Below are 12342 nucleotides of genomic sequence, written 5' to 3' on the forward strand. Positions count from 1 at the left end.
TAAATTCAGTTTGGGGCAGTACTAAATCAGTACAAAAGAAGTGAAGTGATAGCACATAGGGGTAGTTCAAGAACTAAAACCAGATGCTCAAAACAACAAGACCGGGTGTTGTATTAATTCACCAAGACATATAATGCATCATTGAAACAAACGGGGCCATAACAAAATTGGGCGTTAGTAAAGCAAGTTCAAAGATATCAAAAAAACTGAAATTCACTACCACCAAAAGCTCGGTCTCTAAAGAATTCAACAGTAAAAAACAAACAAGAAAGAGTAGCCAAAAATTAAGACTTTGAATGAGAATGAAGTGTCGTTCTCACTTCTTCTTCTCACCACCTCCACCGGCCCTGCAAATACAACACAATCATCCAAAACGTAATCAGAATGACAATTACTAACTCACAAGATTTGATTCACAACACAAATGTGAACATGCCGACTTTCACACAAACAAACCATTTTTCACACCCCATGTCTAACAATAGCAGCAGATTAGCCTTTCTACAAAGCAAGAAGGATTACCTCATCTTTCTTAGGACGTTGGACATCTCCTCTCGCTTCTTCTTAGCTCTCTTGTGAGTTCCGAGTTTTCGTTTGGCCACCTTCAGTGCTCGCTTGTCCTTTCCAACTTTTAGAAGCTCAGTGATTCTCTTCTCATATGGGGCAAAACCAGCAACTTCCCGGATCAAGCTCCGGACGAAGAGAACCCTTTTACTTGCTTTCTACATAAATTGGAATAACAAACAGAAATTAGAGAAAACAATCTTAAATTTTGAGAAAAACCATACTTCTACATAGTAACAAGTATTTTTCAACATGATCTTAAAAGAATGTAACTACAGTTCAGAGCTGGTTCCAGAAAATGGAATAATGCAAGCTAGTTCCTCAAGATCCTAAAAACACTCCCTAGTAGAACATAACAGAGAAAACACAAAACCTTCCAATTCCACCATCAATAAGAATTCTAAAGCATCTAGTCACTAGTTTATTGACTTACTCCCTTACGATCAGAGGGCCGTGGGGCCAACTCCTTCTTGGTAACTATGTGGCCCTTGTTGAGCCCAACAAAGAGGCCTGTATTCGGCTGTTTTGGAGCCATTACCTGTTTAAACAAAAAGCAAATAGTGCACTCTGTCAAAATTAAGTTCAATTGCAAAAACCTAAAGCTGCAAAGATAATGATAGAGTTCGTTTTAATTATCATAAGACTCCTGAAATTCGATCTATGTAACTAAAACGAAGAGTTTAAATCAAGTAATAACATTGCAAAATTCCATACACAAACAAACTAATTTCACAAAGCACATTCAACGTTGCATACATTCTCAGCTGAAGAGCTCCAAATAGAATAAAACTTTCCCGAGTAGAAAAGGGAAAACCCCACGACGTGTGCACCATAGTCCCAATCACACAAAAAAAAAATTAACAATTAAATAAAAAAAATCCTGCTGTATCGTTAAAATCATTATGACACGTACAGATATTGCAAGCTAATCAGCGACAAGGATTCAAGACGCAAATTGGAAAATACGTTATACTCAAGAACAGTAACTCACTACAAGTATATCATTAGCAAGAAACAGAGAAACAACAGAATTGTTCTTCTAAAAACTTGGAAAACACAGAAATAAGCTTAGATTTGAACGCTGAAATAAACTACGGGTGTCGTGCTTTGAAAAATTGATCGATGGGACTAGAAATCGCCGTTACCTGTTCAATGAGTCTCCGGATCTCCGACGCACGACGAAATGAAAAACTAGGGTTGGAGATTGGAGTTGGTTTTATATAAGGATGCCTGTTAATGGGCCAGACTTTAATTGGGCTGTATTGCATGCGAAAATCGTTATATATACATACATATACTCGCTTCATAATAAACCCTTTTTTCATTTTATCCAATTTTTTTAAAAATTTACACAAATGTTTATTATATATATATATATATTATACACGAGTTGAATTGGGTCTCTGAAATTTCTTTAGTCCTAACTCAAAATTGAGTTTATTAATTGGTATGTGGCTGGAATGTTTTTTTTTTCCTTTTTTTTTTTAGGTTATAATATTGTTATATACGTTGATACGATACATTTACATACTAGAACTAATTTAAAATAGCTTTATATACGTTGATACGATATATTTATATACTGGAACTGACTTACAATAGCTTTATATACGTTGATACGATACATTTACACACTGGAACTCACTTACAATAGCTTTATATACGTTGATACGATACATTTACACACTGGAACTCACTTACAATAGCTTTATATACGTTGATACGATACATTTACACACTGGAACTCACTTACAATAGCTTTATATACGTTGATACGATACATTTACACACTGGAACTCACTTACAATAGCTTTATATACGTTGATACGATACATTTACACACTGGAACTCACTTACAATAGCTTTATATACGTTGATACGATACATTTACACACTGGAACTCACTTACAATAGCTTTATATACGTTGATACGATACATTTACACACTGGAACTCACGTACAATAGCTACATTTACATACTGGAACTCACTTACAATAGCTTTATATACGTTGATACAATACATTTACACACTGGAACTCACTTACAATAGCTTTATATACGTTGATACGATACATTTACACACTGGAACTCACGTACAATAGCTACATTTACATATTGGAACTCACTTACAATAGCTTTATATACGTTGATACGAAAAAAAAATGTCTTAATCATGATTGTATGGACATGAGACTGAGTTTAAAAATGAGTTTTCTCGGTTATTGATCTTGATTATCAAAGTAATATGCTAAAAAACAGTTGATTCCATATCATTTTTTATCCCTTTTTAGTTGATTCCATATATTTAAATCTAAAAATTTTATTTTTCCAGTAAAATTGTCAAATCAAATTTCCAATAGCTACAATTATTTGGAATAAAATCAAGCTGATTCTGGAGCTTTAGGTTTGCATATCGAAGATTTTTTAAATATAACTGGACAGAGTCACCATACCATACATTGTATCTTTGATTTGATATCGTGCTTGGTTTGCAACAGCCCAACTTGCAAAAAATCGTACTTATTACATCATACATCTAGTCGCATAACATAACCATTGACATTGGGTATTTCAATCATAACATATTATTCCCCAAGTTGGAGACAGAGATTAGAAGCTTGACTCTAATGTAAACAAACATGAGTCAATGTAAACTAACACACGATTGGAGATGTAACACTTAACCTAAATATGCTTTACTAATCTACATACTACCCTAAACTATGAGATACATACAATCATTAAAAAGAAAAAAAAAGTTCTACAAAGAACTTAGCTTAGCATACTTTACAACACATCAAAAATTCAACCAAGTAAAACATTAGAATCTACTTAAAGCTTCTAATCCTCGAAGAATTTATGGCAATTATGAGGCGGCCACGACCTACTAACCGAGCAACTACGGAATTCAATCAACTTAATATATGATCAAAATAACTGCTACAACAATTTTAGTCTACGAATTTTTATGAAATTAATAGTTTAGCCACAAAACATTAACAATTTTGTCATAATTGAAGTTAGAGGAGAATTAATACATGTCATTCAAGTCGACACTATTCATCAGTGTCAATGTCAAATGATCATGTAGTATTCAAAGAGAGAATTTGTATCAAGGCATTCATAAACTTGAATAATCAAAATCATGTTCTTTCTATAACACAACCTTTTATATCTATATACTCATCATATCATTTAGTACTATGTCTACTTCTAAACTTATTTGGGACACGTCCCTAAGACGTTTAAAATAACTTTTGGAGGATGAAATGTGTTTTCTAAGTCTATTCGAAACTTCACAAAGTTATCCTAGCATTTCGTTTGATAATAAAAGTTAGGTATGCTTTTCTAAAAGTGTCCTATAGATGAAGTTCTTTCGCTTAGAAACACTTTTTTTTACCTTTCAAAAGTCATCCTAAACTCATTATTATGTTATGATTGGCAGATCATGAACCGTTAGCAACAATTTCTTGCTTACGAGACAGAGAGGCAATACCGGCAAACCAAGCTACCCTCATGAGTTGAACACCAAGTATCAGCACCCACCAGCAAACCAATCCTCTAATTGTGTGCATCGTCCAGGCCGGTGCACTTAGCTCAGCTCCAAGTTTCAACCCTCTCATGAGCTGCAAAATTCGATAACCCTCGTATACGATCGGCGTAACCAGCCAAACAGGCGATCGCCAGTGCCATGTCAGCATTTCGGTCAAAATCTGCACTGAGAGGAGCAGAACATAGGGACCCAATAGAACTGCTAAGGAGATGAATGGAAGATGGGGTTGAACCAGCCCACTTGCAGATCCATAAAGCATAATGAAAGGTATGGCAAAACCAACCACATTCGCAAGCATGTTCCAGAACTGGTAACTGAAAGGAGCCTCACTTCTCATGGGTTTTATTGGTTGTTTAGGCCGTGCACAAGCATCGGCCATGAGAAGAAAAAGCATAGCTCCGAGGTTATAGATGCAGTCGAGTCCAATCAAAGAGAGGAGGCTGGCTACATTCGGACCGAGAAATACAGATGACATAGGAAGCCATAATGTTGGGGCCATCCCTGTTGTCAGGAGAAGAGAAGGCCCCAAAAGCCACATTGGCCATTTGAAAATCTGCAAATGCACCTCTGGTTGATTACTTACCTCCACAAGTTCTTTGGTCTCTTCTTCCACAAGTTCTTTGGTCTCTTCTTCCACAAGTTCTTTGGTCTCTACTTCCGGAGCTTCAGTTGTGCTATCGGCATTTAGACTTCCAAAAATATTTTCGGTTCTCTTCAAGAAGGTATCAACCTCTTCATTTTCGGAAGCAAACGTGATTGGTGCAGGTTCCCAAGGATTTACCTGTGTGCAACAAATTGGAGGACGTCTTGCATGAATAAAGCGGGAACGGAGAGTGAAGGCATTAAACACCTTTGGGGACTTAAATATCTTGAAGTTTTTATGGTGGCCTTGGGGTATGGTAATAGAGAGAGGACATGATACTGATATCACTCCTTGATTCATAGTTAGTCGACCAACAAACTATCGATACGAACTATGCTTTCATTATCTGAAAAGGAAAAATAAAAAAGGCAGTTAGATAGAACATGTCAAGGCTTTAGCTATCAATCAATAATATCTTGAAAGGTAGCAGTAGAACACTTGGTATGACATCTCCCTCCAAATACAACAGATATTCATGCAGGAGTTATATCAAATCAAGCAGTTAAAAGAAAAAGGCTTTCTTTAGAGAAAAGGAAAAACAAAAAAGAGAGAGAAACCAAATTTTAACTGATTAATACGGAAAACGAAAACAAGAAACAAAAGAAAGAAAGAACCGACAAAAACATCTTTTAGAAAATGAGCATCTACCAAAAAAAAAAAAAAAAAATCTCAGCTATAAACCACAAAAGATAGAACCCTTATTGAGAATAAAAGAAAAAGAAAAGTCACAAAACAGCTTGCTCGTAACCATCCGAAGAGAGCCACTTGAACCTAGCCATAGAGCACACCTCCCATATCCCCTGAGGACTCGCAATCCCTCTAAAATATGCCATAAGATCCCGAAAAAAAGGCAGCATGCTGAAGGGAATTGTTTTCTTTTAGAAACAAAGGCAAGAATAACACTCCACCATTAAGCAACACGATTTGTAGTGAGCCAAAGCTACCCTAAATCCTCAAAAACACACTTACATAAAATGCACCACTGCGGTACTAACAACAAAGAGAAGCCAATGCCATTTAGTCAATATAGTCGATCTTCCTTAAAAAAAACTATTAGGCACGAAATTTGACCTTTTTGCGACATTAACCTCCTCAAGGTGAACAAGAGAGCGAAGAATGGTAAATTGCAGTGGTTCAGTTCAACAGATTGCTTACATTCACTTTCAAACCAGCAGCTATTTCTTTATTGCTTTATTCATTTGTGGAGATTACAAGGACCCCTCAAGGATACAAGGATCATGTCAGTCTCAAGGAACAAACTTTCTGTTTTCCTTAGTATGGTCTGTTTGGATTAACTTTCTTAGTGATTTACACTTAAAAACGCTTTTTTAAACATTTAAAAAGTCATTTCAAACATGCCCTTAGATTTCGGAGCGCTGATCGGTCTGTTCAATTACTATAGAACTATTCTAATTGACATCACCTATTGCACTAAATTAACAAAAATGTAATACCTTAACCACTAATTTTCCTGATATTGATTCCACATCTAATAACAATTCTAAGTACCAGTAAACTTACCTATGAAGATTATGACTAAATTGCTCGAATTCAATTCATAACAATGATGATTAGCAAAAACGTACACAAATCAATCCAACATCAATATGAAACTACTAATGATTAAGGACAACAACATATTATAAGGGAAGAACATGGAAAAACAGAAAAGAAAATAAGAAGAAATAGATACAACATGACAATAAATGAAACAGGATCGCAACAAGCGAAAGTACAATTAGAGATTATAGATGATAATTAATAAGAAAAGTGAGAATTCAGAAGAGAGTAATTACATCGATACATGAGGTCCTGATGAACAAATTTGATTTTCATCGGGCAAGAACATAGAGAAATTCAAGCATATTAAATCACAAACAATAACCTTACCTTAACAGCAAACCCAGCTGAGAAACGGAAATGGAATTGGAATGGTCAGAATCAGCTGATTGATTTCGATATTACCGATCGATTGGGGAAGAACTAAAGAATTCTTACCCGATTAAACGAGTGGTAGCTGTTAGGGCAACAGTAATCGACCGATCATCGAACCCCTTCATCAGATTAAATATTTTTAAAATTTTCAATAAAAAAATTAAATCATTTTTATTTCCTTTCTTAGTAGATAAATTTGCTTATTTACGTATTTTAATTATCCATCAAAAATTATTTTTATTTAAAAGCTCGTTTTTCTTTTTATTAAATAAATTTATTTTTTCTTCAAATTTTAGATATAATTTGATTTTTGAATATTTTTTAATTAAGATTTTATTGTTTAATTATAATTACCCATCAATTAATTTTTTTGTGTAGAATTTTATTGAATTTTAGTAGAGAGGGCATTTTAGTCATTTGAATGAACTAAAATTTGTCAAATTATGAGTTAATTTTTTTTTTTTAGCCTATTATTCTTTTTAGTATAAACCCTAACTGCCGGAAGAAATTTCCATCTGCTTTTCACTGACGTCGCTGATACTGTCGTTCATCACCTACAGTCGCGGATCGCTGACCATCCGCAGCGTCTTACATTGCCATTCTATGCCGCCGGGTCCTTAGCCCAACGGCTGTTTGTCACACTTGTCACATAATTCTCGCTACCGCCGCCTGTCGTTGCCCATCTCCGTCCATAGGACAACCATCAACGCACCGCTCCAAACACGATCCGTATCTGAAGGGAGAATTCCTAGTCGCCACAGTTTTCTCCTCTGTTTTCATTTCACTTGTGCCGCCCCACACCCTCGATCTTGTATTGATTTGTCGCCGCCACTACCACCGGCTGCCGACTGCCGCGGCTCAATTTCTGAAGGGTGTTTCGTTTGTGAAAGTGAAAAGGAAAAAAGAAAAAGGTTTGCTCTATAGTCTATACCCAATTTTGGATTTTTTTTTTTTTGTTTAACGAGTTGGTTGAAGGTAGGATTGTTATTAGGACAGAATTAATGTATTAGGGTATGTGAGATCCTAACACATTGGTTAGAGAGGGGAATAAAACATTCTTTGTGTGAAAACCTTTCCCTAGTGGATGTTTTTTAAAATTTTGAGGCAGATAGTCATACGTAACAGGCCAAAATGGATAATATCTGTTACTGGTGGGTTTGGACAGTTACAAATAGTATTAGAGCCAGTCAGCTGGCGATGTGCCAGCAAGTCCCCCAATTGGATGGATTGTGAGATCCTACATTGATTGGAGAGAGGAACGAAACATTCTTTACAAGGGTGTGGAAACCTCTCCCTAGCATACGTGTTTTATAACCGTGAGGCTGACAGTGATATGTAACGGGCCAAAACAGACCGTATCTGTTAGTGGTGGGTTTGGACTATTACAAATGGTATCAGCGCCAAACGAGGACACTAGGCTCGCAAGTGGCGGATTATGAGATCCCACCTCGGTTGGAGAGGTGAACGAAACATTCCTTACAAGGGTGTGGAAACCTCTCCCTAGTAGACGCGTTTTAAAATCTTGAGAAAAAATGATAGATAGAGTTTATGCAAGTCAATTGTGGAGATTAGAAAATATTTTTGAGTGGGTAATTTCCTATGTTGTTTCTGAATGTTGCTCCTGAATTGTTTAGATATCCGAACAGCCAATCAGTGAGGACTGAATTGAGTGAAAGTTCTTGCATCTGATATCATTCTCAATCTCCAGGCCTGGCTTGATAGCTGTTCTGAGTTCTTAGTCACTACGAAACTTAGATGCTGGGCATTTCATATGGAGAACTCCTCCTCCTTATTGGGGCTACTGCTGCCTTCATTGGTAATCACTGCACCACCCTTTCTCGTTTGCTAAACTATCTAATATATTTAAGCCGTGAATAGAGTTTTGACTCCCAGATTCTTATGAAAAGGGCCAAAGGATCTCCCACGGATTGCGAGAATGGCGGGAAGGATGGCTGGAAAAGCAATCGGATACGTTCAGTTAGCTCGAGGTCAGTTCGACTCTGTCATGCAACAAACCCAAGCTCGTCAGGTATTTCTTCGTAAATTCTTTCGTGATGGTTGTGAAGGTTTCAGCAGTGTCACTGACTTTTGGAAAGACGATGATATATTATAGGACGTTGTAAAGATGTGTTTTTGAAAAACGAGCCACGTTTTTTGTTTGGAAGTGATTCAAACCACTTTTCTTATGTTCAAAATCACTCTCGAACATGTCTTTAATCATTGAAATTAAGTTTTAATTCATTGACAATCACTTATAAACAAGTTCTTTCCACTATCACTCTCGAACGTGTCTTTAATGATTGAAAATTAGGAACTTGTTAGAGCCGAACAAATAATACTTCGGAATTGATTTGTTGATTTTCGAGCTAGGCAGAGCAGGAAAGTATCCACAGTCTTTCTATGTTCTTGTTGATTAGATCATTTTCCATTTGATCCTCCTGTTTCTTTGTAATTTTTGTCTAGAAGTTTTTGGAGTTTTTTCCATGCTGGTTTTACAGGAAAATTGAAAGGGCATTTATAGCTGATTTACTGACAATCTTCTGGAACAAATTTGACTAGAACTGATTCCCTGTTTTCAGGTTCACAAGGAATTGCAAGACACTATGGCTCAGATTGATGCTATTCGTCATGAAATTCGAAGCATATCGTTCTTGAATCCCGGGACATTGACTCAGAGGCTTGTGGACAATCCTGAGCTGAAAGCAGCTGATAGTGGTGTAACTAGTACGTGATTTGTATCCCTACTGCTAATTTTTACAAGCTTTGTAAATATTTTCTAATTGTCCCATTCGGAATGGCAGGTGATTCAGCAACAGAAAAACCTTCTGTGCCACCAACAGCTGAGGGTACTACACCAGCAGCTAACATCCTCAAGGTTCTTATTAATTGCTGAATATCATTATGGATCTTTTCATCGCTACGATTTTAAGCGACTTCATATCTGCACTTTTCTTCAGGTTGCAACTTCACAAATATCGATCGAGCACAGCCGAGCGACTACATTTGCCAAATTGGCTGAATCACCGACCATAAGGAATGGTTCCTCTGCCTCATTTCCAGTTGCTACAGATGTAGAGAAGCCTAATGATGAGCTCGGGGTTCCTTCTGTTTTACCTGTATCTGCTGAAAATGCTGGGATGTTACCTAAACGCCCGGGTATGTCATCTGCTATTGAATTCGAAGATTTGATAATGGTTGCGTTATCGTATAAATTTCTTCACTGCTAGTGTTAGAATCCTGACTTGGGAGGTTAGTGCACTTGGAACTAAGAAATCAATTGATGTAATGTTAGATAAGTTATGTATGGGTGGGCACCATTGCACTTGATAACCAGAGTTGATGTCAGATGAGCTATGTTCATCATTTGGTTGGGGATGGAGGGATACCTTTTTCTGGAAGGATAAGTGGTTGGGGGATAAACCCCTTTGCACTCTGTTCTCTCGTTTATTGCAGCTGTCCTCAATGAGAAACCACTCAGGTGGTGGCGGTTTTGTTTCCGCCCATATCTTCTTCTTCATTGGGATGGGGTTTATTCGGTTAAGAATCACAGATCTCCACAATGGTATGATATTGTCCACTTTGAGCATAATCTCTCATGGCTTGGCGTTGGGCTTCCCCAAAAGGCCTTATACCAATGGAGATGTATTCCTTACTTAGAAACCTATGACCATTCCCTAAATTAGCCAACGTGGGACTCCTTCCCAACAATCCTCAACATATCCAATAGGGCAACATTAGATATTATTGATCCTTTGTCTTACTGGGGAGCTTCGAAAGGAGAGATGCTCGTTGTTCAAATCTTAGTCTGTCTAATGGGTTCTAATGCAATTTTTTTTTTTTTCGTTTACTCCTTTGAGTGATTTAATAATCTTTTTCTCGTTGCGGGGACAAGGTGTCAAGGAGGGTGTCAAACTTGATGGGACAATTGCATCCTCTGCAGATCATAATCTTCGGGTTTGCGATTTTGCATACGAAGTGAATATCTGGTTTTTAAGGAGTTTGATCTAGGTTTGACCAGACATAGGGGATGTCGAGGGGTGACGAACGCAAGAAGGGAAGATTTTTGTGACGAGCAGGGGCATGTGTCATTGTATGGGGATAGTGAGAGAAAAGGGACAATAGATTCTTTACTCCTATAATGAGGAGGTCAGGGTGTAAACATGTGAGATCCCCGCATTGGTTGGAGAGGAAAACGAAGCATTCCTTATAAGGGTGTGGAAACCTCTCCCTAGTAGACATATTTTAAAACCTTGAGGGAAGCCTAGAAGGGAAAGCCCAAAAAGGACAATATCTGCTAGTGGTGAGCTTGGGCTTAGGCTTAGGTTGTTATAGAACATTTCATTCAATCGACGCTTGTTAATGTTGGGAAGCTTTTGTTTAAGGTATTTACGAGAGGTTTCGACTTTTTCAGTGGAGTTAAAAGGGTCTGACATAATGTTAGAAGCAGTATTGGAAGCAGAGGTGGCTAACAGTGCAAAAGAATTTTTCTCGCATCATCAAATTCAAACGAAACAGGAACAAGAATCATAATTTCATTGATGAATGGTCTATAAATGAAGTTCAGAATGTTCAAAAAGCGTACCCCAGGTATTCCCCTGACTTCATATGTGTGCCATTTGTGTAAGAGAATGAATTAAATAGAAAGTTACACTTTGCTCATTTTGTATAATAAGAAACACTTATTCTGCTCATACTTATTGATCTTCGGTGCCTCTACGTTTTATGATCAATTGTTTTTACTGGTTCTGATATGTCGATAAGCTTGTGCTGGGTCACTGCTTCATAATGCTGCTTGTTCCTTGGGCTTTATGTTTTCAATTGTATATCTTCCTATATCGCGCGAGGATAAGAATTATAACCGTTCAAGTCCATCACTAACAGATATGACTACTTTTGGGCTTTTCCTTTCGAACTTCCCTTCAAAATTTGTAAAACGTGTCTATTAAGGGGAGATTTCCACATCCTTATTAGGAATGTTTCGTTCCCCTCTCCAACCGACATGGGATCTTATAAGAATTCTGTTTCGTTCCCCTCTACAACCGACATGCGATCTTATAAGAATTATGTTTTGTTCCTCTCTCCAACTGATATGGGATCTTATAAGAATTCTCGCTTTAACTCAATTGTCTAAATCTCAAGCTGTGATACACATTCGAAACGTTAAGTGCCTTTGTAATGTATCTACAGTGATAAAAATGGATGTTTTCTCGTTTGCAGTTTCATGGATTTTTCTACCCCTAATTTGTGTTTTCAACGGTGCATCTTCTTAGAACATGGGAGGATAATATATTGTTCGTTTGATGGTACATACTCGTATCATGGGAGCTGTTTGTTTAATCATTTTCGAAGGGTTTGACGTCGAAACGCTCCGATGTCAAACTAGGAAGGTTTGGAATCTCTTAAACCAAGTTTGAATCGATATTTCAGCAATCAATATTATAGCAGAGGTTTACTGGTTTGGCTTTAGTCCCGACCTATTTGAAAATAAATTCATTTTCTTACCTTTTTAGGTTTTCTCACATTTTTAAAGAAATACTTGAAATTTGACTTATTGTAATTTTTAGTCAAATTTCAATAATAAAAATAAGTTATTAGAAACTATTATTATTATTATTATTATTTTCGTTCTACGATTCATTGAAAACT

At 36.8% G+C, this 12342-nt stretch overlaps 3 protein-coding genes across 5 annotated transcripts; 1 reads left to right on the top strand and 2 right to left on the bottom strand.

Annotated features, from left to right (window-relative positions):
- Positions 1-87: 87 nt before the first annotated feature.
- LOC111471531 (60S ribosomal protein L36-2-like) lies at positions 88-1800 on the bottom strand. The gene is made up of 4 exons (XM_023117246.1): positions 1710-1800; positions 998-1102; positions 523-722; positions 88-347 (listed from the first exon to the last, which is right to left on the bottom strand). The coding sequence occupies exons 2-4, from the start codon at positions 1097-1099 to the stop codon at positions 317-319; spliced, it is 333 nt and encodes a 110-aa protein (XP_022973014.1). The 5' UTR covers positions 1100-1102; positions 1710-1800; the 3' UTR covers positions 88-316.
- Positions 1801-3653: 1853 nt separating this feature from the next.
- Positions 3654-6823, bottom strand: LOC111471494. Its single transcript, XM_023117202.1, has 2 exons — positions 6652-6823; positions 3654-5107 (listed from the first exon to the last, which is right to left on the bottom strand). The coding sequence occupies exon 2, from the start codon at positions 5059-5061 to the stop codon at positions 4012-4014; it is 1050 nt and encodes a 349-aa protein (XP_022972970.1). The 5' UTR covers positions 5062-5107; positions 6652-6823; the 3' UTR covers positions 3654-4011.
- Positions 6824-7177: 354 nt separating this feature from the next.
- On the top strand, positions 7178-12139 carry LOC111471495 (sec-independent protein translocase protein TatB). Of its 3 annotated transcripts, XR_002715205.1 has the most exons (8): positions 7178-7607; positions 8331-8512; positions 8604-8725; positions 9276-9420; positions 9498-9571; positions 9654-9852; positions 11108-11283; positions 11914-12139. XR_002715205.1 is itself a non-coding variant. In XM_023117203.1 (7 exons), exons 2-7 carry the CDS (start codon positions 8452-8454, stop codon positions 11224-11226), a joined length of 720 nt encoding a protein of 239 aa, XP_022972971.1. In that variant the 5' UTR covers positions 7178-7607; positions 8331-8451; the 3' UTR covers positions 11227-11426. The 3 variants fall into 3 exon arrangements, 2 of the variants coding, with proteins under 2 accessions (XP_022972971.1, XP_022972972.1); XM_023117203.1 differs by lacking the exon at positions 11914-12139 and having other exon boundaries at positions 11108-11426; XM_023117204.1 differs by lacking the exon at positions 11914-12139 and having other exon boundaries at positions 8405-8512; positions 11108-11426.
- Positions 12140-12342: the final 203 nt, after the last annotated feature.

This window comes from Cucurbita maxima, unplaced genomic scaffold, assembly GCF_002738345.1.
Source record: "Cucurbita maxima cultivar Rimu unplaced genomic scaffold, Cmax_1.0 Cma_Scf00053, whole genome shotgun sequence".
In the NCBI taxonomy this organism is placed as follows: Eukaryota; Viridiplantae; Streptophyta; class Magnoliopsida; order Cucurbitales; family Cucurbitaceae; genus Cucurbita; species Cucurbita maxima.

What these genes read in the sequence shown, in the direction of transcription:
- LOC111471531 (XM_023117246.1), bottom strand. Translation starts at nt 1,099, where the DNA reads ATGGCTCCAAAACAGCCGAATACAGGCCTCTTTGTTGGGCTCAACAAG. An exon ending in GGCCCTCTGATCGTAAGGGA is followed by an intron (nt 723 to 997) that starts GTAAGTCAATAA and finishes CAATTTATGTAG; the next exon opens with AAAGCAAGTAAAAGGGTTCT. An exon ending in AACGTCCTAAGAAAGATGAG is followed by an intron (nt 348 to 522) that starts GTAATCCTTCTT and finishes TTGTATTTGCAG; the next exon opens with GGCCGGTGGAGGTGGTGAGA.
- LOC111471494 (XM_023117202.1), bottom strand. Translation starts at nt 5,061, where the DNA reads ATGAATCAAGGAGTGATATCAGTATCATGTCCTCTCTCTATTACCATA.
- LOC111471495 (XM_023117203.1), top strand. Translation starts at nt 8,452, where the DNA reads ATGCTGGGCATTTCATATGGAGAACTCCTCCTCCTTATTGGGGCTACT. An exon ending in AACAAACCCAAGCTCGTCAG is followed by an intron (nt 8,726 to 9,275) that starts GTATTTCTTCGT and finishes CCCTGTTTTCAG; the next exon opens with GTTCACAAGGAATTGCAAGA. An exon ending in AGCTGATAGTGGTGTAACTA is followed by an intron (nt 9,421 to 9,497) that starts GTACGTGATTTG and finishes TCGGAATGGCAG; the next exon opens with GTGATTCAGCAACAGAAAAA.